This window comes from Erinaceus europaeus, chromosome 2, assembly GCF_950295315.1.
Source record: "Erinaceus europaeus chromosome 2, mEriEur2.1, whole genome shotgun sequence".
Taxonomy (NCBI): domain Eukaryota; kingdom Metazoa; phylum Chordata; class Mammalia; order Eulipotyphla; family Erinaceidae; genus Erinaceus; species Erinaceus europaeus.
The window spans coordinates 155949224-155974552 of NC_080163.1; the positions used below are offsets into that span (position 1 = coordinate 155949224).

General features: G+C 34.6%; 1 protein-coding gene and 1 non-coding gene across 2 annotated transcripts in view; both read left to right on the top strand.

Annotated features, from left to right (window-relative positions):
- Nucleotides 1-25329, top strand: part of RPGRIP1L (RPGRIP1 like) — a 134922-nt gene that overhangs the window by 8522 nt on the left and 101071 nt on the right. The window contains exons 3-7 of the mRNA XM_060172153.1: nucleotides 10450-10535; nucleotides 11074-11179; nucleotides 13512-13658; nucleotides 16065-16138; nucleotides 23220-23359. Coding sequence (XP_060028136.1) covers nucleotides 10450-10535; nucleotides 11074-11179; nucleotides 13512-13658; nucleotides 16065-16138; nucleotides 23220-23359 — 553 coding nt within the window. The remainder of the gene's footprint in view (nucleotides 1-10449; nucleotides 10536-11073; nucleotides 11180-13511; nucleotides 13659-16064; nucleotides 16139-23219; nucleotides 23360-25329) is intronic.
- On the top strand, nucleotides 13275-13383 carry LOC132537188 (U6 spliceosomal RNA). Its single transcript, XR_009548651.1, has one exon. It is a non-coding gene; the product is annotated as a U6 spliceosomal RNA (small nuclear RNA).

Sequence of the window (25329 nt, forward strand, 5' to 3'; positions counted from 1 at the left end):
AGGGGGGGTCACTTCTAGTGTCACTTCACTAGACAGTGAAGCAGGTCTACAGGTGTCTGGCTTTCTCTTTCCTTCTCTGTCTTCCCCTCCTCTCTCCATTTCTCTCTGTCCTATCCAAAAGCCACAACATCATTAACAAAAATAATAACTACAACAACAATAAAAAAAGATAGCATCTGACTAATAAATGTATACACTAGGTCAAATCTAAGCCTACAGCCCATCCTTGTGAGCTTTATTCAGCTGATAAGTATACAGCTACATGGGATTAGTTCCTCTGTTTTGCTTTTTTAAGTTTCTGGAAAGTAAGATGGGCACTTTTGAGTACACCCCTTTAAAATGGTTATTATCATCTTAGAAGTAGCGAGTTAACTAAAAAGGAGACCTAGGGGGGCCAAGGATGGTGGTGTTCCTTGAATGAACAGGTTACAATGCACAAGGACCTGGGTTCAAGCCCCAAGCCCCACCTGCAAGGGGAAAGCTTTGTGAGTGGTGAAGAAATGCTGCAGGTGTCTGTTTTCCTCTCTACCTCCCCCATCCTCTCGATTTCTAGCTGTCCCTATCCAATAAATAAAGATAATGAAAAAATAAAAACACTAACATTAACATTAAAAAAGTAAAAGGAGGCCTAGGGGGTTGGGAGGGTGTTGGTCCACCTAGAAGAGTGTACTTGTTACAGGGAGGAAGGACCCAGGTTCAAACCTCGGGTCCCCACCTACAGGGAGAAAGCTTCACAGTGCTGCAGGTAACTCTTTCACTTCACTTCTCTATCTCCCCTCTCTGAATTTCTTTCAGTCTCAATTCAATAAGTAATTTTTTAAAGTTTATTTAAAAAAAAAAACATGGAAACCCAGAATTTGTGCAGTACTAGTACTGCAATGCTAACAGGAGAACTACAATGATAGATAGGTACACATACTTTCTAGTATAAATATTGTGAGCAAGGGATGCCATCATTTACACACAGAAGAATTTACCTTAAAAACTAAACGAAGGCCTTCCTCAAGGTTCTGTATTACTCATTCCACAGCACTGCAGTTCTTTTTCACATAATAATTAAAAGTAGAGATCAAACAAGTATTACAGGTAAAAGAGATTTTATTGCAGAGACCAGAGAAGGGAATAATCAGTTTTTCCCCCTACCTCAGTGACTTTATGAAATTGGAAATTGTATGTTAGTTGCTTGAAAGGGTACCTGCTGAACAGCATGTCTTTGAAATACAGTTGTTAGACACTTAACCAATGACTCAAAGATCTTCAAATCTTTTTCCCCTATGTATTTTTACATAATTCAGAGTTTATGTATAACAGCAATTTCTCAAGACTAATGTAAAGCTGTTGAAAAAAATGTTGGGGAGAATATAAAACTTGGTATAATTTACTGTAGGGGGAAAATCACAAAATGGAAAACATATTTAAAGTTCTCTTTCACGGATACATTATCTCAGATTTGAAATTCTAGAAGTCTGATCTGGATGTTGGACTCCTTGTTCTCAAACATGAACCTAACATAGTTGTAATCTTCAGAGTGCTTGATATTTATGGCAAAGAGCCTTTTCATAGAATATTACAGAAACTCTTCATAGTATGTATTTAATAGACCAGTTTGGTTTGGCATCAGCTTGACATAAACTTTTGGTTATCCAAAGCCCTTAATTGCTTTGAAGTAAAAGCCTAGTGCTGCTCTTTTTTATTAAAATCATGTTTTTTCCTGTTATTGTGGTCTATTTTGGAAGACTAAGTTGTGATTTTTGCATATGTTCTACATAATGCCTCATTAGCAAAAAATCTTGTATCATTTACAAGTAGCCTGAATGTCTGTGTTGTTTTGAACAAAAATCTGTATTAAAATTTAAACAATATAAAAATGCACATTTTATGCTTATTAAAAAGGCAGTCTTAAATTAAATGCAAAGCAGTAACCAGTGAACACATGTACATGAATGTTAAAATCAGAACAATTTTACCTTTTATTGACTTTTTCAACTTTAAAAATATTTATATTCTTTCCAAATGTGTAGCTATTTTGTATTGGTATGTATGTGTATGTGTCTTTATAAGTAAATATCAGGGTTTTTTACTTTCTTAATTAAATATCATGTAAGTGCCATAATGTCCCATTGGACATTATGTGTTTCAGACACCCTGACTTACCCCTCTTCTCTTTGGTTGACAGCAGACTGGCAAATCTTAAAATAGAGAGAGGCCTTAAGGAGTTGTGTAGTTTAAGAAACAGCTTGGCTTTAAGGGCATTGTCTTTCTCTTCCATGCATAGTTATAGGATTACTTTTTTTTTTTTTTTTGCCTCCAGGGTTATCACTGGAGCTGGGTACCTGCACTAGGAATCCACTGCTCCTTCGGCCATTTTTTCCATTTTTGGTGTTGCTGTTGTTGGATAGGACAGAGAGAAATTTGAGTGGGGGCCGGAGATAGAGAGGTGGGTGAGAAGGATAGACACTTGCAGACCTGCTCCATTGCTTGTGAAATGAAACCCCCCTGCTGGTGATGGGCCAAGGGCTTGAAATGGGATCCTTGCTTTGGTCCCTGCACTTCATACTATGTGTGTTTAACCTGATGCACCACCACCTGGCCCCCTATAGAATTACTTCTTAGCACTCTTAAGTTCGTCCCCATGCTTGTGATGTTGAAAAATTATAAGACTACAGAAGTGTAAGAATATAGAATGAACACTCATATACCTTCTATCCCTTAGTATATTTGTGAGTAACACAAGACTATTCATTTTGCACAAGCCCCTATCCCTCCCACTCTTTGCCTTTCTCTCCCTAAACCGATATAAATTTTGATATATTTATGTATATATATACACATATATATGTATGTGCATATATGTATATGTGTATATATAAACACTTTACCCTCTTTTCTGTTTCTTGTCAGAATACACACATCCTTCTACATAACTACATTAATACTATCACACTCGGGACAGTAAATGATAATTACATCATCTAATATACAGTTCATAGTCAAATTTCCCAATTGTCTCAATAGTGTCCTGTATAGTATAGCAGATTTGATTGATTTATTGATTTATTTTATTTTTTATTTTTCCAGCTCTGGCTTACTCTAATGCCAAAGATTAAACCTGGGACATCTGGTGCCTCAAGTTTTTTGTTGCTTTTTTTTTGATATAATATCCAGTCATGGGCTATATAATTATTACTCCTATCAGGTTTACTTTATTCTAAAGCGGTTCTCTTATCTTTGCCAACTCATTGATAGTTGTTTGACTCTCAATTTGAATTTGTCTGATAACTCAGCTCCCCCATTTAGAGTACGTATCTGCTTCTTGTATGGAAAGGCTACTGGGGTCAGAGATAACCTTGCAAATATTAATATTACACAGTGAGGTGATCTGTTTCCTGTTAAATATATATATATACACCAAGGTTGAGCTGTTGTTTTGAATGCCTTATAATTTGCCAAATGAAAAATATCACAAATGCCATTTCCTTTATTTTTTATTTTATTTATTTATTTATTTATTTTGCCTCCAGAATTATCACTGGGACTTGGTGCCTGCATTATGAATCCAATGCTCCTGGAGGCTATTTTTCCCATTTTGTTGCCCTTGTTTATCATTGTAGTTATTGCTGTTGTTGTTGGATAGAACAGAGAGAAATCAAGAGAGGAGGGGAAGACAGAGGGGGAGAGAAAAACACCTGCAGACCTGCTTCACCGCTTGTAAAGGGACCACCCAGCAAGTGTGGAGCCTGGGGCTCAAACTGGGATCCTTACACCGGTCCTTGCGCTTTGCATGTGCACTTAACCCATTGCGCTACTGCCTGACCCCCTCCTTTATTTTTTATTATTGATTTTATCTAAGATTTTTCTGATTAAGCAGCTTGAATATTTCCCCAACACTTTATGTAAACCACAGAAATTGTTACAGTTAATTCTGACTAGTGTGATTGTACATAAATGAGTGCAAGAAAAGTTCAAACTTAAGAACATCTCAGAGAAAGGAGACAGCTAAGAAAGTGAGAAGAATCTGTCCCTTAGAAATGTATTTGGGGGGTCATGCAGTGGCACATGAGGTTAAGCATATTTAGTAGGGAAACCCAAGGACCCGCACAAGAATCCCGGTTGGAGCCCCCAGTTCCCCACCTGCAGGGGGATCGCCATACAAGCAGTACAGCAGGTGTCAATCTTTCTTCCTCTCTATTTTTCCCTCCCCTCTCAATTTCTCTCTGTCTTATACAAAAAAAAGGAAAAAAAAAATTGCCACAGGAGCAGGGGATTTGTAGTGCAGGCCTCAAGCCCCAGTGATAACCCGGGAGGCAATATATATATATTTTAATGTTGACTCCTTCACATAAGAGTGTGAACCTTGGAGATAGCTTACCAGACAGAGTGCACACAATACCATGATTAAGACCGTGGGTTCAAATCCCAACATCTCATTGAAACACCATGGGTAGCACTGGGTAACTGCATGACTAGTTGAGTGTTGCTGTAAAGTCTCTCCTTTCTCTATATCTATCCCTGTCTTCTCTGTCTCATTCTCAGAAAAATAAAAGAATGGAAAATTGGGCCATGGAAGCGATTTTTTTTAAAGATTTTATTTATTTATTAATGAGAAAGATAGGGGAGAGAGCGAGAAAGAACCAGATATCACTCTGGTACATGTGCTGCCAGGGATTGAACTCAGGACCTCATGCTTGAGAGTCTAGTGCCTTAGCCACTGTGCCACCTCCTGGACCACAATGGAAACGATTTTTAAGTTTCTTTCATCATTAAGACCCTAAATTCATCCCCTGGCACTGCACTATAAATAAATAAGTGAAGAGAAAAGATCGAAATGAGTAAGTGGCCTCTACCTTTTAAATAGCAACCACTTTTTTTCCTAGAGACCTGTATTTCTGAAAGATTTTTACTACTAAATAAGCTGTATTTATTAATGAAAGCAATCCATTATCTTTTTTAATTTATCAAAGGTCTATTTCATACCAACAATTGCTTCTAGTAATTGTGATATAACCTATATTATTGCTCTGACAGGATAATTCTATCAAGAAAGAAAAAAAAAAATCCTAGACCTAAGTTCACTTTTACAATTTAATGGCTGTTAAATCCACATTTCCTATAGAAATTTTAATACATTGCATATAGTCCTCAGATACTCATTACCAGTTGGTAGCCATGAAATTTGATCTCCAAAATGGAACCTTAAGAACATAGCCAGGACTAGAGTTCTTTCTGTCCCCAACCAAGCATTAAGAGTTCTGCCTCCATCTTTATAAAAATGTGATTTTGCTCTTATGGAGAGTTTTGCATATCTGAGTTATGATTTCTGTTTTACTCATCACTACAAGAATGATAAAGTCTAGAGCTAAACATTCTTAGGCCAAATGTCATCTTCATGCAATCTGTTTAGTTTTGATTTGGTTTTTTTTTTTATTTATTTTATTTATTTATTCCCTTTTGTTGCCCTTGTTGTTTTATTGTTGTCATCGTTGTTGGATAGGACAGAGAGAAATGGAGAGAGGAGGGGAAGACAGAGAGGAGGAGAAAAAGATAGACACCTGCAAACCTGCTTCACTTCCTCTGAAGCGACTCCCCTGCAGATAGGGAGCTGGGGGCTGGAACTGGAATCCTTACACCAGTCCTTGTGCTTTGAGCCACCTATGCTTAACCTGCTGCGCTGCAGCCAGACTTCCAGGTTTGGTTTTTTGACCCACCAGACTGGGGCCTTTGTACATGAAAATTCCACCACTCCCAGCTGACTCTTTTATTTTTCTTACAATATAAACTCCACACTATCTAACATTAAGGGTGTTACCATTTGGTGCCAGATCAAACTCAGTACTAGGTGAGCTATTTCCCAGCACCTTCATGCATTCTAAGGTCATGAAGTACTGAGTACTGATTTCATGTGCTTGAGTACCACTACCTTGTAAATAGGCCCTCCTCAGCTCTTTTAGTGAAGCTTATTCCACTTGACTCACTCATAACTTCCTATAATTTTTCATATTTTTTATTTGGAGGAGTAATGATTTTTAGTAAATATAGTTGTTGGTACATGTGTAAAATTTCTCAGTTTTCTGCAGAATACTGTCACCTCCCGCCCCTCCAGTCAAGCTTTTCCTCCACTATCATGCCCTAGGATCTTAAAGTCCTTCCACCCTTCCCCCATCCCCACCCCAGACTCTTTTACTTTGGTCCAGTACACCAAACCCAGTCCAGCTTCTGCTTTGTGTTTTCCTTTTCTGTTCTTTTTTTCTCATCTTCTGTCCATGAATGAGATCATCCCATATTTCATCTTTCTCTTTTTGGCTTATCTCACTTAATATGACCCCTTCAAGCTTCTTCCAAGATGAGGTGAAGGTGAATTCACTATTCTTAATAGCTGAGTAGTATTTCATTGTGTACGTATACTACAACTTTCTCAGCCACTCATTTGCTAGACACCTAAGTTGCTTCCAGATTTTGGCTATTACAAATTGTGCTGCTATGAACATAGGTTTACACAGATCTTTTTGGATGGGTGTGTTTGGTTCCTTAGAACATATCCTCAGGAGAGGAATTGCAGGATCATAGGGTAGGTCCATTTCTAGCCTTCAGAGAGTTTTTTAGACTGCCATCCACAGACAGTTACATTACCTGTGCAATGCAGGAGGGTTTCTTTGTGCGAACAACTTCTCCAGAGTTTGTTAACTATCTTTTGTGATGTATGACATTCTCACAGGAATGAAGTGATAGCTCATTGTCTTTATTTGCTTCTGAGATCAGACGAGATTGGGCGTGTTCAGGGTGGTATGGCCGTAGACTGTTGTGTTTATTTGCATTGCTCGGACAATCACTGACTTGGAACATTTTTTCTTAAGTCTGTTGGCTGTTTTGGTCTCTTCTTTGGGGAATATTCTGTTCATATCTTTTCCCCATTTTGGGGCAGGGTCTTTTTTTTTTATTATTTGTTTGTTTCTGAGTTTGGTGAGCTCTTTATGGATTTTGGTTTATTAGCCTCTTGTCTGATATATGGCATGTAAAGATGATCTGCCATTCTCTAAGGAGTCTCTTTGTTTGGGTAGTTTCTTTTGCTGTGCAGAATATTTTCAATTTGATATAGTCCTATTGGTTTATTTTTATTTTTGTCTTGGTTGCCAATGGACTTGTGTTGTTGAAGATGCCTATAAAACTTAGATGGAAAAGAGTTCTGTCAATATTTTCCTCTAACTGCATAGTAGTTTCTAGTCTAATATCCAAGTCCTTGATCCACTTGGAGTTTACTTTTGTATGTGGTGAAATGTAATGGTTCAGTTTCCTCTGGATGTTTCACCCCAGTTTTCCCAATACCATTTATTTAAGCGACTCTCCTTGCTTCATTCAATAGTTCTTTTATTATTGTTTTTAATCTGGTACTGGGGAGTGAACCCAGTAGTTCATATGTGTACTATAATGCTGAGTGAAGGGGAGGGGAGGTGACAGAGAGTAGACACTAGATCACTGCTCCCCTATCCACAGAGCTCCCATGTAGTGCCACAACTAAAACCAAAGGCATAGAAGTATATGCTCTATCATGTGAGCTATTATCTTCTGCCCCTCCCCACAAATCAAATCTGAAATGTTATCTTGCTAAAGGTTATTATGACTTGCATTTATCCTAACGATACACTTACACAGATTCTGCCACTATTAACAAACAAAACTAAAGAGTCTTTTATTAATTCTGAGCTTTCAACCCTATTCCCAAAATTTAGTCAGGTTAAAACTAAAGACCCTCACCATTCTATCTCACTCTTTATCTATTTGACAGAATCTCATAACTTCTATAGCCTAAAACTTGCTTTTCTAGATGGCATAACTACTATACTATTTTGTCTCAAAATTCAAGAGATTTTTTTTTTCCTGCATCCATACTCATGACTATGGTAATATATACATATATGTCAACAAGATTTGGGGAGTATTGGTACTGGAGCTGGTGGAAGTAGAGGATGATTTAGTTGTGTGCCTGGAGAATGAAGTATGAGAAAGTTTCACTGAAGCAAAGAGTTTTCTGCTTAAGCTTTCATAATAGATTATGCATTATATAGTTCCACTGAACGTTTTTTCTTCTGCAGTGCATCTGAAGTTTTAAATTTCTAGATTTATTATGGCACCCAGTAGCAAAACTGGAGTCAAGTGTCTTTAAAGCTTCTATTAGAAAGTCCTTTTTCAGGGTTTATTGCTTGACTGTTTCAAATTATGTGAAAGAAACTTGGCACATAGGTTGTTGAACTGGATTACTTTTTTCAACAGAAAATCTAATTTATTTTGGTTTGTTTTTAATCTAGGGAAGAGCGAACAACTCTTCTCATAGTTTTAGAAGATTCAATCATAATTCTAAATAATATTTCTGTAGAAAAAAGTATCTACATTTTAAGCTTAATTGTTCATAGATTATTCGAAATCCTTGTTGAAAATTTTGAGAAATTTATTTTTACAAAGCCCTTAATTAGTATGCTAGATATCTGCAAATCATTTCAACATGTGTAATGCAGCATGAATGAATAAGTATAGGACTGTTAGAGTTCATTTGAATGCTTTACTCTGTATTGTGGAATACCATCATCCTGAAGATTTGGTGTACCTGTCATAGTGGCTGGGCTAGTCTAAGAAAACACTGTGGAGATTACTTAAAATATTGCTCACAAAACTAGCCTTGTTTCTGATCATTAAGCAAAGCCATCCTGAGACGCTCCTCCACATACTTAGAAGTCTCAGACAAACCACTTAGCAAGGACTCTAGCTCCCTCTTGCTTCCAATTTTCTTCTCGCATTTCTTACTGTGTTTTCATAGCATCACGTTCTACTTTTCTTTCCTCAGTTTCACTTTTATTTGTTTTCGTACATTTTATCTATGTAAAAATGTTGAGTTGATTGTCAAGTTTGAGATTTTTTTATTGTCAAACCACATTCATCACATTATTGATTTTAACTTTTGTATACTTCGCATCAAGTACTTTCAGTTTAACAACAAGACACTCTTTTTCTCCTCAGTATTGCCCTCAAATATATGTGTTCATAATAATAACTTTTGTGCATAAAGTTTTAAAAAACTGGCACTCAAATTAATTATCAAAGCCTTGCGGATGTAGTCAGCAGGATAATGGTTCAACAAGTAGAACATAGGAGTTTGAGAGCACAAGGTTCATTTGAAGCACCGCATATGCTGGCGTGGAAAGCTCATCTGGTCTTTACTTGTTTATCTTTTCTTCACATAAGATAACTATTTATAAATAGAAATATATATATTTGTGTATATAGTATATATGTATTTCCAGGTGCTATATTGTCTTAGAGACATAACTTTTAAAGTACTACATAATTATCACTTTTCTAAATACTACTTATGTTGTATTTAGGCATGGTTCTGGAATATTATTCATATAAACTAAGTCATTTCTTGGCAATACTTTGAAAACTTCAAAGCCCCAACAATTTTTGGAAAACATACAAGTAAACAAAATTCAATTAAGCCACTGTAAACTTTTGAAAAATACTTATGGCCTTTGCATTGGAAGAAAAATTCAAAATTTATTAAAATCTACAGCTTTTATTATCCTACATGGATTAATGGGACTTAATTATTTGTTACTATCATTAAATAATAGGTATTTAAACATATATTCTGTATATGCTTACATTTTGGAAATATTAACATACTTAATAATCAGAAAACATAAGAAAATATTTGAAATTATTTAATCGTATTTTCTCCTTCCATATCAATAAATGTCACTCTTAGGTAGTCAATGTGATTTTGGAAAACAAATTAACTTGGCTTCTAAACATAAAGAATGTCAATAATGTCTATATATTTTATATCTATATAAATTTTTACATACATATGTGTACATATATCAAGAAGAATGATACAGTACTGTTGAATGTTTGTTCAGAACTACTGGATAATATGTTTTAGACACATAATTATTTTGACATTGTGTTAAGACTGTACCCTGGGCAAAATCCAGGTTCTTGGACTTGTTTATCTGGTGTGTGAGGACAACTAACTGCCTAATGCCAAAATACAATGAACTTTCAAATATCAAAGAAGAAAATTAAGTACTTCAAGTCCTCAGCTGGTTTACAGATGTGTGAGCTTTGTAGTCCATTCTCTGGTTCCAGTAAGGCATTGTGACAATTTTTCCAATATGTGTAGACTAGATAAGTTTTAGAAGTAAAATTGCATACTTTAAGTATTCAAATTATATAATGGTTTTTATATATGAATTTAATGTTTTTATATATTTTTTCCTTTAAATGTGAATTCTAAAACTTCATAATTTAAAAAGCAGTTTTGGATGTAAGACATATTAAATTAAGAGACCTTTCTCTGTCAGAATAAATGCCTTTTTAAAAAAGGTATTCATTTAGATCTATGATTAACCTTTAACAAGATCTTCCTGTTAAATTCTGCATTTGCTTTAATCTCAGTAGGAAAAATACAAAATAGTACTGCAGCATATAGAGTTTCTATATACCCCGTGGACGTTAAATGATCTCTTACAGCTAAAAGCACATCTGTAACATATTTAAATGCCAGCTTTGGACATTATTAGTATAAAATGCTAAGTCACTTTTAAATATATATATTTTTTGAAAGTTTTAAGCTCCAGGAGGAAACTCCAATAAATTGTAATCTTATGATGCCATTTGTTTTAAGGGAGTGGTGGGAAGATGAGTGGCTGGCCCTATTGAGTATTTTTCATTTACAGAAAAGTAGTATGATAGTTCCAAAAATTACCCTGAAGCTTGGTGGTGGGACTGTAGTTTTAAAATCATACTACTTATCACTGTAGAAGTGACATAAGTCATTAAGTCTTAGGCTTCCTCCAAACAATGTTTAATATTTTATGAATCTTCAAGAATTATTATTGGTCATTTAAAATGATCTATGCTAAATATGTAGTAAACAAAAAAGCTTGATGACATACATATGTACAAACATGTACATTTTTTTCTAGGTAACGTTTGATAGAAATTTGTAGTGCCATCCTAATTGTTTTCATTTATCTTGCTGTTTTTACTGTCTTTTCTTCTTTTTCAAACACACCTTTCAAGGTCAAACATTCGTGACAATGTAGAAATGATTAAGCTTCATAAGCAACTAGTGGAAAAAAGCAATGCTCTTTCAGTAATGGAAGGAAAATTTATTCAGCTTCAAGAGGTACTATGATAATTTATATTATGATGATGCATAGAAAGGCTCAAAAATAGTGTTCAGTTTGTATTTTTATAGGTTATATCACTAAAAAGTAATTGTTAAAGATTGTTATCAGCTCATGGATTATTTATAACTTATTAACTAAAAATTACTAACTGCTTGGACTTTTGAAAATAAATATTGTGTCATCTTTAAATAATAAGCATATTTATCCTAAGTCATCTTGTGCCAAAGAAATTATTTTTAGCTCCTTTATCTGGTTTCATTTTGAGACTATAGCTCTGAAGCTTTAGATGTATTTGCATATAGAGTTTTAAACTTTTATGATATATCCCAAGTTATAAATATATCAGTAATTCAGTTTTGTTAGATCTTTCTTTGATGTGGTGTTTTATTTTGTCTTGTAATTACAATTACAAGAATAATATTTGAATATCCATTACATCCACTATCACAGTTTATTTTAAATCTTAATCACTCAAGTTTACAATATTTGAGACAATCATCATCATTTTTTTTTAACAAGGACCAATTCTCCACAGAAATGTGCAGAGTGTCCATATTTACTGGCACAGCACAATTAACATAGGTTCTGGAATTAATGAACTACAAAACATTCCGTATGAGCAGGATTTATTTTAAGTAGCATTTTCTTTGAAGTACTGAGACTAGAAAAGTAATAAATTGTTGCAAAATATGGGTTCATCTAAAGCCTACTCACTGTAGAATTTGATAGTAAAATATTTTAAAATCACATTCTGGGGAGTAATCTCCGTCCTTCAGGAACATCCTTAACTGCTGGCTAATACCTTCCATATATATATACACAAGAATTTAGAGAAAAGAAGACACTGAGATGAAAGTACCCCTATATACAAAATACATATAAAGAGAAATTTAAAAGTGGCTTCACATTTTTATATCACTTAGTCTCCTTTCCATTTAACAGTGATCTCAGGTGTTTGTTTAAATACCCGCAATGGCAAGTTATCTGCAAAGCATAGGGGACTGGCAAATAGAGATTTGAGGGGTTCCAACCAACAGCTTCAATATGGGAGGAAGTCCAGAAAAATCTGTCTAAAGACAGTGTTAGATGATAATACACCAATTAATAAAAAGATTGGTCTCAAGTAGCTGAATAACTATATGTCTTTTAATAAAGAACTGTAATATAACGTAATTGATTTTAATTACCAGATGAGGCATTATATGCTATGGTCATATGGTTTCTATGAAAAGACGTCAAAGTAATCACCTTTTTTATTTTGAAAAAAAAAGTCTGTCATTTTACTGTATAGCAGTAGATTAAAACATATTCACAAATAGGTTATTTTAAAAATTAAGAGTTTTTAACTTTTATTGAATTGAAAATTTTAACATAATTGTATTATAATTAGAAGCAAACCTTCCAAGGTTGTTTATATGGTGTGGTGAAAATTCTTTCAGTTTGAATATCTGTGGTCAGCATTTATTTTTGACCCATGTTGCAGCATTTTTAGACAGCATGTCCAACCACTATAACCACAAAAAAATAAAATTGTAAAAAAATTACTAAAACTAGATTACTTACTGTTTATTCTCCACAAATTAAAAGCTAGGAGAAAAGAAAAGAACAGTAACTGTTTGCATTTTGTCACTCCGTGCTAAGAAAGCCCTGTTTTTTTTTTTTTTAATAGTTAAAAATACTCATTTATGAGATAGGAGAGAGAAAAAAACCAGAGTATCACTCTGACCCGTTGGTGCCAGGGATTAAACTGAGAGCCTCATGCATGCAAGTCTGGTTCTCTACCCACTTAACAATGACCTTTTTAATAATAATATTTTATTAGTGATTGAATAAGTTTATAGATTGTAAGATTGCAGGAATATAGTTCTATATCACACGCAGCCCCTGTATTTTCTTGGTGAATTTTCTTGGTGATATTGTCTCCTAATGAGGAAGTATTACATACCCATGTTTTATGATGTGAAGAATAAACAGTGTAGTGCTCGCTTCGGTAGCACATATACTAAGAATAAACAGTGTAATGTGAACTTTTGGAACAAGTTTATTTATAAAGTTGTAATTATTTGGATAATTCAAATTTTCTAAAACTGAGTGCTCACTTCAGCGGCACATATACTAAAAAATTGGAACAATACAGAGAAGATTAGCATGGCCATTGCGCAAGGATGACATGCAAATTTATGAAGCGTTCCATATTTTTCAGCCTGAAGTAAGAACCCCACCCACCGTGTGTAGAGATACGTGAAGTACCATGTTAATAAAGTGTCCAGTTGATCTCAGAAGAAAAAAAATATCTGATTTTGAAAAGATTTTCTTTTTGTTTCTCAGAAGCAAAAAACCCTCAGAATCAGCCATGATGCCTTGATAGCAAATGGAGATGAGCTAAATATGCAACTTAAAGAGCAACGCTTAAAGTGCTGTAGTCTGGAGAAGCAATTACATTCTATGACATTTTCTGAAAGAAGAATAGAAGAGGTAAGCTCCCAAAGAGTTTAGTTACCCATTTCACTAAAATTTCTCTTTAACTGTTGCAAAAGTATAATAGGCAGCATTTCAACTCTCATGTTATTTTAAAATCTTAAGCTACATATCTAGAGTCTTTAGAAACAGAAAAAAATAGAAGTTAATATAGTGTATAGTATACATGCTAAATCAGCATTTAAAAAACTATTAGCAAATGTTGTAAGATCCACTGTTTTATACAAAGGATTAAGAATCATTGGGAATTGGGCTAGTGCAGCGGGCTAAGCACACCTGGCACGAAGCACAAGGACCTGCGTAAGGATCCTGGGTCTAGCCCCCAGCTCCCCACCTGCAGGGCAGTCGCTTCACAGGCGGTGAAGCAAGTCTGCAGGTGTCTATCTGTCTCTTCCCCTCCTCTCTCCGTTTCTCTCTGTCCTAACAACTACAAAAATAATATAACTACAACAACAATAAAAACAAAAGGGAAAATAAAAAATTTTAAAAATAAAATAAAAATTAAAAAATAGTTATTTATTTAAAAAAGAATCATTAAGGAAGGAGTCAGGTGGTAGCGCAGCGGGTTAAGCATAAGTGGCACAAAGTGCAAGGACTGGCACAAGGACTCCGGTTCAAGCCCCCGGCTCCCCACCTGCAGGGGAGTCACTTCAGAAGCGGTGAAGCAGGTCTGCAGGTGTCTGTCTTCTCTCCCCACCTGCCTTCCCCTCCTCTCTCCATTTCTCTCTGTCCTATCTAATGACGACAACAACGTCAATAACAATAATAACTTCAACAATAAAACAAGGGCAACAAAAGGGAATAAATAAATATTTTTAAAAATTTTAAAAAGAATCATTAAGGTAAAAGAAAATTGAAACTGATGACATGTCACATATGGAACTTAACTTGCTCAAATGTAACTACCTATCAGTTCTTCTTCTTCTTTTTGTAGCGTTTGCCCTTCTTCCGTAGCCAGTCAACAGCGTCAGGTTGAGCCTGACGTAAAGTTTCGAGACCTGTCAGTTATAAAGTACCAAAGCACAATTATAGGAATGTGCCTGTTTCTAAGAGGAATGTTTTTCCTGCAATGTCAGCAATTTTGTGAAATTATCTAATTTTTCTCTAAAACATTGTTTGAAAAATTTATCCTCTGAGAGTCCGGTGGTAGTGCAGCAGGTTAAGCGCAGGTGGTGAAAAATTCATCCTTGTGTTATTGCTATACTCAAGTCTCCAACTAATACGTTGTTCTGTAGTCTCTCAAACTTGATCTTAAGGAAAATGGAAATGAAATAAAATAGCTTCATTGTGTGATTGGGTGTGAAGAATCTTAACTATGTCACATACTAGCATCAAAAGAGAATTTTGAGAGATCAGGGAGGATGCTGAGTAGTAGAATATATGCATTTCAAGCATGAGGTCCTAGGTTTGATCCCCAGAACTATATAAAAGCATAAAACAAACAAAAAGTAGAACATTATAACTGGTACAACACTGGTCTGGCTTCTCTCTCTCTCTCATTAAAAACCTGAATTTTGAAACTGGAGATGAATTTTAGGAGTATCTGATTCCTGGCAGATAATTATAACTACAAAATGCTAGTAAACAAATTTTTTAAATATATTTATTGTAGATCAGCTGGATAATGTGCCTGCTTTGCTATAAATGCAGTCCAAGTTTGAGCCCAGCTCCCACTACATTGGAGGAAACCAGTATTGTGCTGTCTCTCTCTGTCTCTCTTACTATCTAAAAGTCTACCCGAAAACAATGAAGCCCTGGCTACAAAAATAAACAGATAAATAAGTAAATATTATAAATATATGGTAATACATTTTAGGCATAAATACATAATTGTTACCATATATTTATTTCCAAAAGGACTGTTTATTGGGATAAAACAACATATACACTTTTATTCATTCACTTTTAAGATGTGCTAATTGACTTTTTAAAATGCCAGTTAACATAAAAAAGTGTCTTCAGAATAAATAGTTATCAATACAATTTGTTTGAAAGACAAACCAATAGGAAAGTTATTTCTCTAATTTGCTATGGGTCAGTTGGAAGAAAATTAATACAAGTGAATATAATAATAGATTTCATCAGGAAGAAAAGTAAAAACTATTTTCCCAGATTTAGCAGCAAGCTTTTAATACATTCTTTATTGAACTCTGGCACATGTTGCCATAAAGCAATGCATATATTTCTACTAAATTAAAACAAATATTAATTTCATGTTTATTTAACAACTTGGAGAAAAATCAGTGCTGGGTTAAATGCAGACAATATGTGTGGTCCAGTTAACAGCTGCGGTTTGGAAATCAAGACTGGGTTTTTTTAATCTTATGTGATTAAACCTATGTATTTATATATTTTTAACCTTTATATGACAATCACCTATGACTAATTTCCTTTTCATTTTAGCTACAAGATAGAATTAATGATTTAGAAAAGGAACGGGAACTTTTAAAGGAAAACTATGATAAACTTTACAACAGGTAAATAAGGAGTTCATTTATTCCCTCAAAAAGTTCTTTACCTGTGAAGCTACCTGTTAACTAAGACAGTCAGTCATGTCTCTGTCACTCATGCTGAGTCATTCACTGAAAACAACTATAAGCTAGCAGGTACTGTGCTAAATACTGTAAGTACATTATTATGAATTCCCTATAACATTGAAGTGTTGATACTATAAATGTATATTTCTAGACAATGAAGATTAACAATAGGTAGTTTACCTACATTCTTAAAACAGCTTGTACTTGAACCTCTTTTGGTTTCTCTCCAAACCTGCTGCTTCTCCTGAAGTACCCAACTCCAGGCTGTTGACTCAGAGTGGTTCTACTGGTGGAGAACACAGATATTCACTTAGAATTGTTTCTTTTCTTTCTAACGAGAGAGAATGTAAGCATCTTTACCTCAAAATAAGCTTTAAAGGACTTCTTATATTTTGTTTCTTAATCTTGTTTGTAATCAAGATATCTTAGAGATTAATCCTTAATGGTAACAATAGAAACAAAATTCTACTCCATGATACAGATTGAGTGTGTGTGTGTGTGTGTGTGTGTGTGTGTGTGTGTGTGTTTCAGTCTTTTCTGTATATAGTATTTAAGAATGAAAAGTACAGTGTTTTGGTTTTTGGGTTTTTTTGTTTGTTTGTTTGTTTGTTTTTGGTGTATTGCACCAAAGTAAAAGACTTTAGGGTGGGTGAATGGGAGAGTGTTACAGGTCCAAAGAGGATGACAGAGGACCTAGTGGGGGTTGTATTGTTATGTGGAAAGCTGAGAAATGTTATGCATATACAAACTATTGTATTTACTGTTGATTGTAAAACATTAATCCCCCAATAAAGAAATTAAAAAAAAGAAAAGTACAGATTTTACATGAAAACCTTTAATATATGTTAAATAACTTATCTTTTTAAATTATAGGCTTTATGTTTGTATTTTTTAATATGTATTTGTCTTTAGAAGAGAGACCACAGCACTTCTAAGTTCTGGCATGTGCAGTGCTAGGGATTGAACCCTAGGATTCAAGCATGCAAGCCCTGTGCTTTATTGCTAATTTCTCTCTGAACTACGTTTTGACTATTCAAAATCAAAGTTTATTTTTTGTAAATTAACTAAATTATACCTAAAGACTATAAGGGTAGACTTTTATTTTGGTCTGGTTTGAAAAGACACCTAAACTAAGATTAGGCGCCATTCCGATGTGTATATCATCTGTATTATTTACCTGTGTGTTGATTATCTTTGTATAGTTTATATTAGAAGTTAACCAATTGAAGGTTCATATGCCACCAAAGAAAGTAACATAGATGATAGTCTCCAGCAAGACAGACAGTACTGTCTTTGTTTTAATCCTTCTCTCTTTGGCCCTGATTAATTTGATCTAAATCATCTATTGTAATTCCAGTCTTACATTTCTCTCTGTAGAAAATGTGTATCTCATATTTATGTGTATCTAGGTATTAAGTAGCTTTGTGTTTGAAATTTTCAGATTTCAGTATACAGATTGGTATACTTTATAGCCAAGGGAGTTGAGAGTCACAACGAGATTACTGTATTTCAGTGCAAGGCTAAAACTCAGTTCTTTTTCTCTAAACTTTGATTTCTCCTGCCACACGCCCCTCCCCACCCCCTGTGCTTCACTGTCTTTCTGATTCTGTTTTTCATGGATTGCCAGGGAATGTGCAATACCACTGAGTAATCTCCATGACCCTATTTTTCCTTTTCTTTCTTTCGTTCTCTTTTATTCATTATTTTTCTTCCTTCCTTCTTTTCTTTTTTTTTCTTATCCCCCCCCTTCTTTAGAATGGTAGGGAAAGATGAGAGGAATAGTGACACCACAGAACTACTTCACAGAGCTCCTTGGTGTCATCCATTGTGCTTTCTGACAGTCCTCAGCTCAAACTCAGGGCCTTAAGAATTCTACTAGATGAATTATTTCCCATGTTCCCTTAATTAAATTGGAAAATTGTTTATGTGAAAGGATACATTGAAGTAATAACAGTTATTCAGACATCCAGAAGTCCTTGTTGATTTATCTTTAGCATCTTATATATTAAATCATTGTATATGGTCTAAGTAAAGAAATAAATGCTATTTGGCCATTACTTATATATTATCTACTTTCCTCTAATTTGAGGACTTACTGAACTTTTGTAGAATAAAAAGCAGTAAACTGGGAGTTGAGTGGTAGCATGCCAGGTTAAACACACATGGCGCAAAGTGCAAAGACTGGCATAAGGATCCTGGTTTGAGCCTCCGGCTCCCCACCTGTGAAGCAGGTGGGGAGTTGCTTCGTAAGTGGTGAAGCAGGTCTGCAGGTGTCTCTCTGTCTCATCCCCTCTCTATCCCCCTCCCTTCTCAAATTCTCTCTGTCTCTATCCAGAATAAATAAGTAAAAAAATATATATATATATATTTTTTTTTTTTTTAAAAAGATGTATAAAAAAAAAGTAATAAACTTTTCTGGGAATAATGCCTAAACTGAACTTCATAAGAGGCATGTTTTATCTTTCTATATTAGAAGATGATCCGGCAAACGCTAGAAGAAGAAGAAGATCTAAGATTGTGTAGTTTTTTTTCAAGCTTGAACTATATTTTTTTCTGTCACATGAAAACAAACTTCATTATTCTGTTTACACTTGAATTTTGAGGTGTATGTAAGCTAGACATATGCAACAAGTGTAAAAGTATTTAGTGTAAAAAAAGTTATGTCTGGGCCAGGTGGTAGGTAGAGCGCACTTGGTATAGTGTGAACAGACCTAGGTTCAAGCCCCCAGTCCCCACCTGCAGTGGGGAATCTTCACGAGCAGTGAAGCAGTGCTGCAAGTATCTTTCTTTTTCTCCGTCTCTATGCCCCCTTCCTTCTCAGTTGCTCTCGGTCTCTATCCTAAATAAAAATAAATACATCATTTAAGAAAAACTGATGTCACTTAAGCACAAAATTCATCAAGCATACATGATAGTTATTTATAAATAAAATTCAGTTTTTAAATACATGCTTTCAGACATAGTTGGAGAAACTCTACAAAAATTAATAGCATCCCTACGATTCTTTACAGCTTTTGCATTTCATGGCATTGCCATCCATCACTGCCAACAGCTAATGCTCATCAGAAGATACATATATTCCCTGTTCAGTTAGTCATAGTGATAGCATGTTTTTAAAAGTAGAACATTTGTTTGTTTGTTATTCAAAATTGGCTGGTTTTCAGGAGAGAAATATGATTTGCAGATTGTATTCTCATCATTTTCAGATGAAATTTATATGTGTTTATTACTTGACATATGACATAGTAGAAAATGATCTGGTAAGACAAAATTCTCATTTGTATTATTAATATGCTAAAACATTTTATATAATACTAAGAAATAGTATAAATTTAAGAAAGGTTTGATTTAAAATTTCAGAGTAAACTTTTTGTAACTAAATACTACTGTTTGTCCGAGAGAAACTATATTACAGTAAAGCTGTACTCCATTTTTTAAAGTTAGCATACGTTTAGAGTGATATAACTCATTATGCAATAATCCTTCAACTGTAACATATTCAGAATAATTGGAACACATCAAAATGTAGATTTTACCAATTCTTTGGAATCTCTTCATCTATTCACACCATACCTACTACCACCAACAATCATTCAAGTCAGATGTCATCAATTTGAGATTAGATTCAGAGAATCTTATGGTGGTGCAGGGGTTTGAACCTGGGACTTAGGAGCCTCAGGCATGAGAGCCTCTTTGCATCACCATTATGCTATATACCCCTGCCTAGAATCAGAGAATCTATGAAAAGTGATTTAAAGATAGATATTTACCCTCTGAAAAAAACCAATGCCTATTTTAAAGAAAATATTGGAGTATGGTTTTTAAGATGGCATTATCTATTTTAAGAATTCAGTAAATCAAGTTTTACGTTATGAGTCATCTAATAGTCCCAAAATTTAAAGGACCACTACTCCCCCCTCCCATAGATTATGTGTTCTATCTATAAAATGAGAGTCTATCGTCTGTAATCTTTCTGAAATCATGAAAGTTCATATGAACACTTTGTGCTTCCCAGAAATCAAACTAAATATAATATACTTACAGCATTATTTTTCCTTTAATAAGTGAGATAGTCTGAAGTTTTTGTGTATTTAATTCTCATAACACCCAAACTAAAGTGCCTATAGATTTCTTTGGGGGCAATTTGACCTTATTCTTGCCAATCTTTCTACATTAGGATACCCTTGAACATTTTCTGTAAGAAAAAAGATCTTAGGGTTGAGATTAATTCTTCAGCCTCTCAATCTTATCATAGTGTTGATCAAGGGTATGTATGATGACCCATGACTACCGGTGGGCCAGCAAGTGACCACAAGCTCCACTGGACATTTCACTATAGAGTAGGACTTGGTCACTTCTGTGACATAAAATAATGATGAGATGCACACAAAAACCATCTATGATTCCTTCTCAGTTGTCACTGCAGGCAATATACAAAAAGATTTTCATGAATAAAATGTCCTCAAAGACTGTTCTCATATGCAGATTTAATCATGTACACAGCCTTACAAAGAAAATGGAGCCAGATGTGGCTCACCATTTATAGTTACACAGATGGCTCCAAGCACAGAGGAATACAGTAAATTCAAATGGAATTCTTCATGAAATTCCATTGGAATGTAATCCTAATGTTAGAGAGAAGATAGCAGTGGACTAAATTCAGATTGACTTATGCTGATTTACACTAGTATTTTGTGGGTTTGGAAAAACCAGGCTGCTAAATTGTTCTTAATTTAAACACATACAGCTTCTGATGTTTCTGCCAGATTAACTGTTGGTGATCTTTTTTGCTGGTACTAATGCTGTTGGAACACTACTGTTTCTAATTTTTGGAGTCTGATATAATGTATGGTTGTGCCTATTTCACCATGCTAATTTTTTTCCGGGTAGTACATGTTTTTAATAACAAAAGACACATACACACATTCACATACAGCATCTACATGAGTATATTTAGTATAGATAATTTGACCAGACACAGAAATTATATTTGTTCTTTACTTTAAAGTAAAAATGTAATGGAATATTCTTTACTTTAGTATTTAAGGTTCCTGTTTTACTTGGATTTCATCTAAGTCTACGTAATTGTACCTATCATAAAACTAACTTAAAATGTATCAGATCCGTACTTTTTTTTAAGATTCCATATGTCAAATAAGAACACTGATAAAAGAAGCAGATGTCTTTGTTAGAGAAACTTATAGAATTCCATTTATTTTTTTAGTTCATGTCATTTTAAATACAGTGAAAACTTTCAGCATGAAAAATGAATACACACATTTGCTCTTTTGAAAGCTATGCCTCCCCGAAAGGTATCTCTTTTGGAATAAAACCTCAGGACTAACTGGGAGCAACACTAAGGGCAATCTTCAACAAGTCTACTTTACTTTTTACTTCATCAATAAAAATCCAGATTTTATAAATTTCAATGCCATTTACTGAGCTTAAAGTAAGTAAAAGGGTCAAAGCTGCTGATAATTATTCAGTCATAGCAAGCTTCACAGATAATAGTTTTCTGCTGAAAGACATATCAAGATCACTTTTTCCAAAACCTGGCTATCACCTGGGCAGCTTCAAAAAAATACGATTCTTGGGCTCCAAGGTCTTAATTTTTAAATCTCTCTAAGTGTTTATAGTGCAGCTGTTCTCATACCAGTGTTTAGTTTTGACTAGTATTTGGGAACCACTGGACTAAATTAATGTTTAGTACAAACCCTCTGCCTACCATCTAGGTATTTTAAAACTAGTTCTTCCAGTATGCTGGAAGTTGATTACTGAGAAACAGCAATTCTTTAATTTTCGTTATTAATAGGGTTTCCTTACTGGATTCTTATCTCAATCATGTATTACAAATAAAAATGTGCTTAAAATATAGCTTTTTGGTTTTTAGACCAGAAACTACATTTTCACTATTTCTTAATATCAGGATAGTCTTAGAGATCTTATTTTTTGTTTGTTTTTGTTTCTTTATTGAGGAATTAATGTTTTACATTCAACAGTAAATACAATAGTTTGTACATGCATAACATTCCCCAGTTTCCCATTTAACAATACAACCCCCACTATGTCATTTATCATCCTTCATGGATCTGTATTCTCCCCACCCACCCACCCCAGAGTCTTTTACTTTGGTGCAATATGCCAATTCCATTTCAGGTTCTACTTGTGTTTTCTCTTCTGATCTTGTTTTTCAACTTCTGCCTGAGAGTGAGATCATCCCATATTCATCCTTCTGTTTCTGACTTATTTCACTCAACATGATTTTTTCAAGGTCCATCCAAGATCGGCTGAAAACGGTGAAGTCACCATTTTTTACAGCTGAGTAGTATTCCATTGTGTATATATACCACAACTTGCTCAGCCACTCCTCTGTTGTTGGACACCTGGGTTGCTTCCAGGTTTTGGCTATTACAAATTGTGCTGCCAAGAACATATGTGTACACAGATCTTATTTTTCAATGTTCTATCATTTTGTGGCCAGTATTTTATGAATGTTATTATCACAGACTCTTTAAAAGTTTCAGATACTAGCAGACAGTAGAGCACAGGACTTTCATGCACTTCTTTGGTTACTTTCTCATAAAATGAATGAATATTTTTTAAGCCTCAGCTTCTAGAATTAAAGATCAGGTGGAAGATCTCTGTTCTCTGTGTTGTGTGTGGGAAAGAATGGTTTTATCCCATGTCAGTTGCTGAGGTTTGGAATTGTAGATTCCTCTGGAGTATGTACAGTATCTGAATTCCTTTACTAGTCCCACAAAAGCTGTACACTGCCAACTTTTCTGACTTTAGAGCTCTAAATTAAGGCCAGTTCCTTTGCTCATCCCACAAACTCTTTCATGTTCTCTAACCGCAGCCTGAGAAAGGCGCCTCGGTTTCAACAGCAGCAGACCAGCATATGTTTACTTAATTCCTAAGACATGATGACAGTGGTCTCTGTGCCACTAAAAGCTTTTCTCTTTATTATTTTCGGTTGAAGCTGATTTCCAAGCTTTTCTTGCATATCACGTGTGTTTTGCAGTGCCTTCAGTGCTGCCCATGAAGAACAATGGAAGTTAAAGGAACAGCAGCTGAAAGTACAGATTGCTCAACTTGAGACTGCCTTAAAATCTGATTTAACAGACAAAACTGAAATCCTTGACAGATTAAAAACTGAAAGAGGTACATATACAAAATGACTACTGACTTACTCATTTCAGACATCCGTGTTATTTGTTGTTACGCACTGATTCGGTCAGTACTTTTCTGTAGTGCCCTTTCGCTAGGTACCTCACTATATATATAAAAGGAGTACAGACTGTATTAACAGGTTATCCACTTTCATAAATGTCTTGACTGCTCAGATTTTCTCTTTATTCCCAATACCTACTATATACACCAAAGGAATTATTCTCTCTTAGAGTTATGCTTACTCCGATTGTCTTTAATTAGCTTCATTTGCTTAAATTTTGAGCCTTTATTCAATAGTCAACAAGTGCTCATTGAGCACCAGTATATGCTGGGCACTGTTCAAAATTCTGGAAATAGAACCATGAATGAAAACAAGGCCTTGCTCTGGTGCAGGCCTAAATTCAATAGGGAGAAACTGACAATTAAATATGAAATATGTCAGGTGTTTGTTAAGTACAACGGAGATTAAAAAACAAACTGTAAAACAGCGGTGTGTGTTGAAAATTGTTGCTTACCATTTTGGGTAGGTCAACAAAGAATATGTCTCTCTGAGAATGAGATATTTAATACTGCTCTAACACAGAGCTTTAAATAGCAGGAACCGATGTCCCTGCTAAAATAATTATCATTAATAAGTTTCATATTATAAGTTACAGACTCACCTTCCTTTTCTCGGAAGGTGAAATAATGATAATTAAAGTAGGCATCTGATCTACTATATCATATATCCACACACAGATAGGCTAATGCACAATGGGGAAAAATGAAGTAGTTGATTCATATTTACTTATTTGTTTATCTAGTAGATGAGCCAAGTGGTGTTATAAACTCACTCCTTTTGAATGGTTCCAAATTCAGTTAAACAAATGTTTAAAGTTTATTGCAGATTCAATAGCAAAAGCAATTACATGATTATCCAGTGCTCTATCATTAGCTATTAGAAAGTTCTCTTCTGTTTTAACATCTCTGAAATTGAGATGCACTTTTTTCATAAACTTGTAAAATGTTTTATTATCTTAAAATTTTACATATGAGAAAATTGGGGGGTCAAAATTTTTATCATTTCAAATAGTTATTTAATATTTTTTTAAATTTATTTTTTAAATAATTATTTTATTTATTTATTCCCTTTTGTTGCCCTTGTTGTTTTATTGTTGTAGTTATTATTGTTGTTGTCGTTGTTGGATAGGACAGAGAGAAATGGAGAGAGGAGGGGAAGACAGAGAGGAGGAGAGAAAGATAGACACCTGCGGACCTGCTTCACCGCCTGTGAAGCGACTCCCCTGCAGGTGGGGAGCCGGGGTTCAAACCGGGATCCTTATGCCGGTCCTTGTGCTTTGCGCCACCTGCGCTTAACCCGCTGCGCTACAGCCCGACTCCCTTAATATTTTTTAATTAATAATATTTCAGAGTTGCAATTTCAAGGCCACTCCTCATATGTAAGTCACCATATCTTCCACCAAAATTCTGTGTCCCCTACCCCTGACCAACGTGATTCTCACAAAGTCCACAAGACAGTTCAGTTATTATTGTTTTTCCTTCAACTTCATTTGCTTTAGTTGCTCATATGTGAAATATTTAGGGTGAATTTTATAAGTGATGACATTTTGAAATTGTGTTCTGACATTTTCTTTTAATTTTTAAGAAGTCTGAAATCAGAACATAGACAATGGGATCTTAATTTCACTGAAACACATCTGCATAATATTTACTCATCAAGTGATTAAATTTGGTGACAGATTTATGAATTTAAAGGTTAGAAGTAGAATGAAATGGTGACATGATTTCTGCACAGCTGCATATTTTAAAGTTTTTGTATTAATGGCACATAGTTCCTGGTTTTAGTGCACAGTATTGAATACCTAACAGTGCTTTGTTTAATATTGAATATTTGCTCAGTAAATTCTTCTTCATGGATATGCTCTATACTCCCTCTCTTCCAAAAACTACTACATATAGCT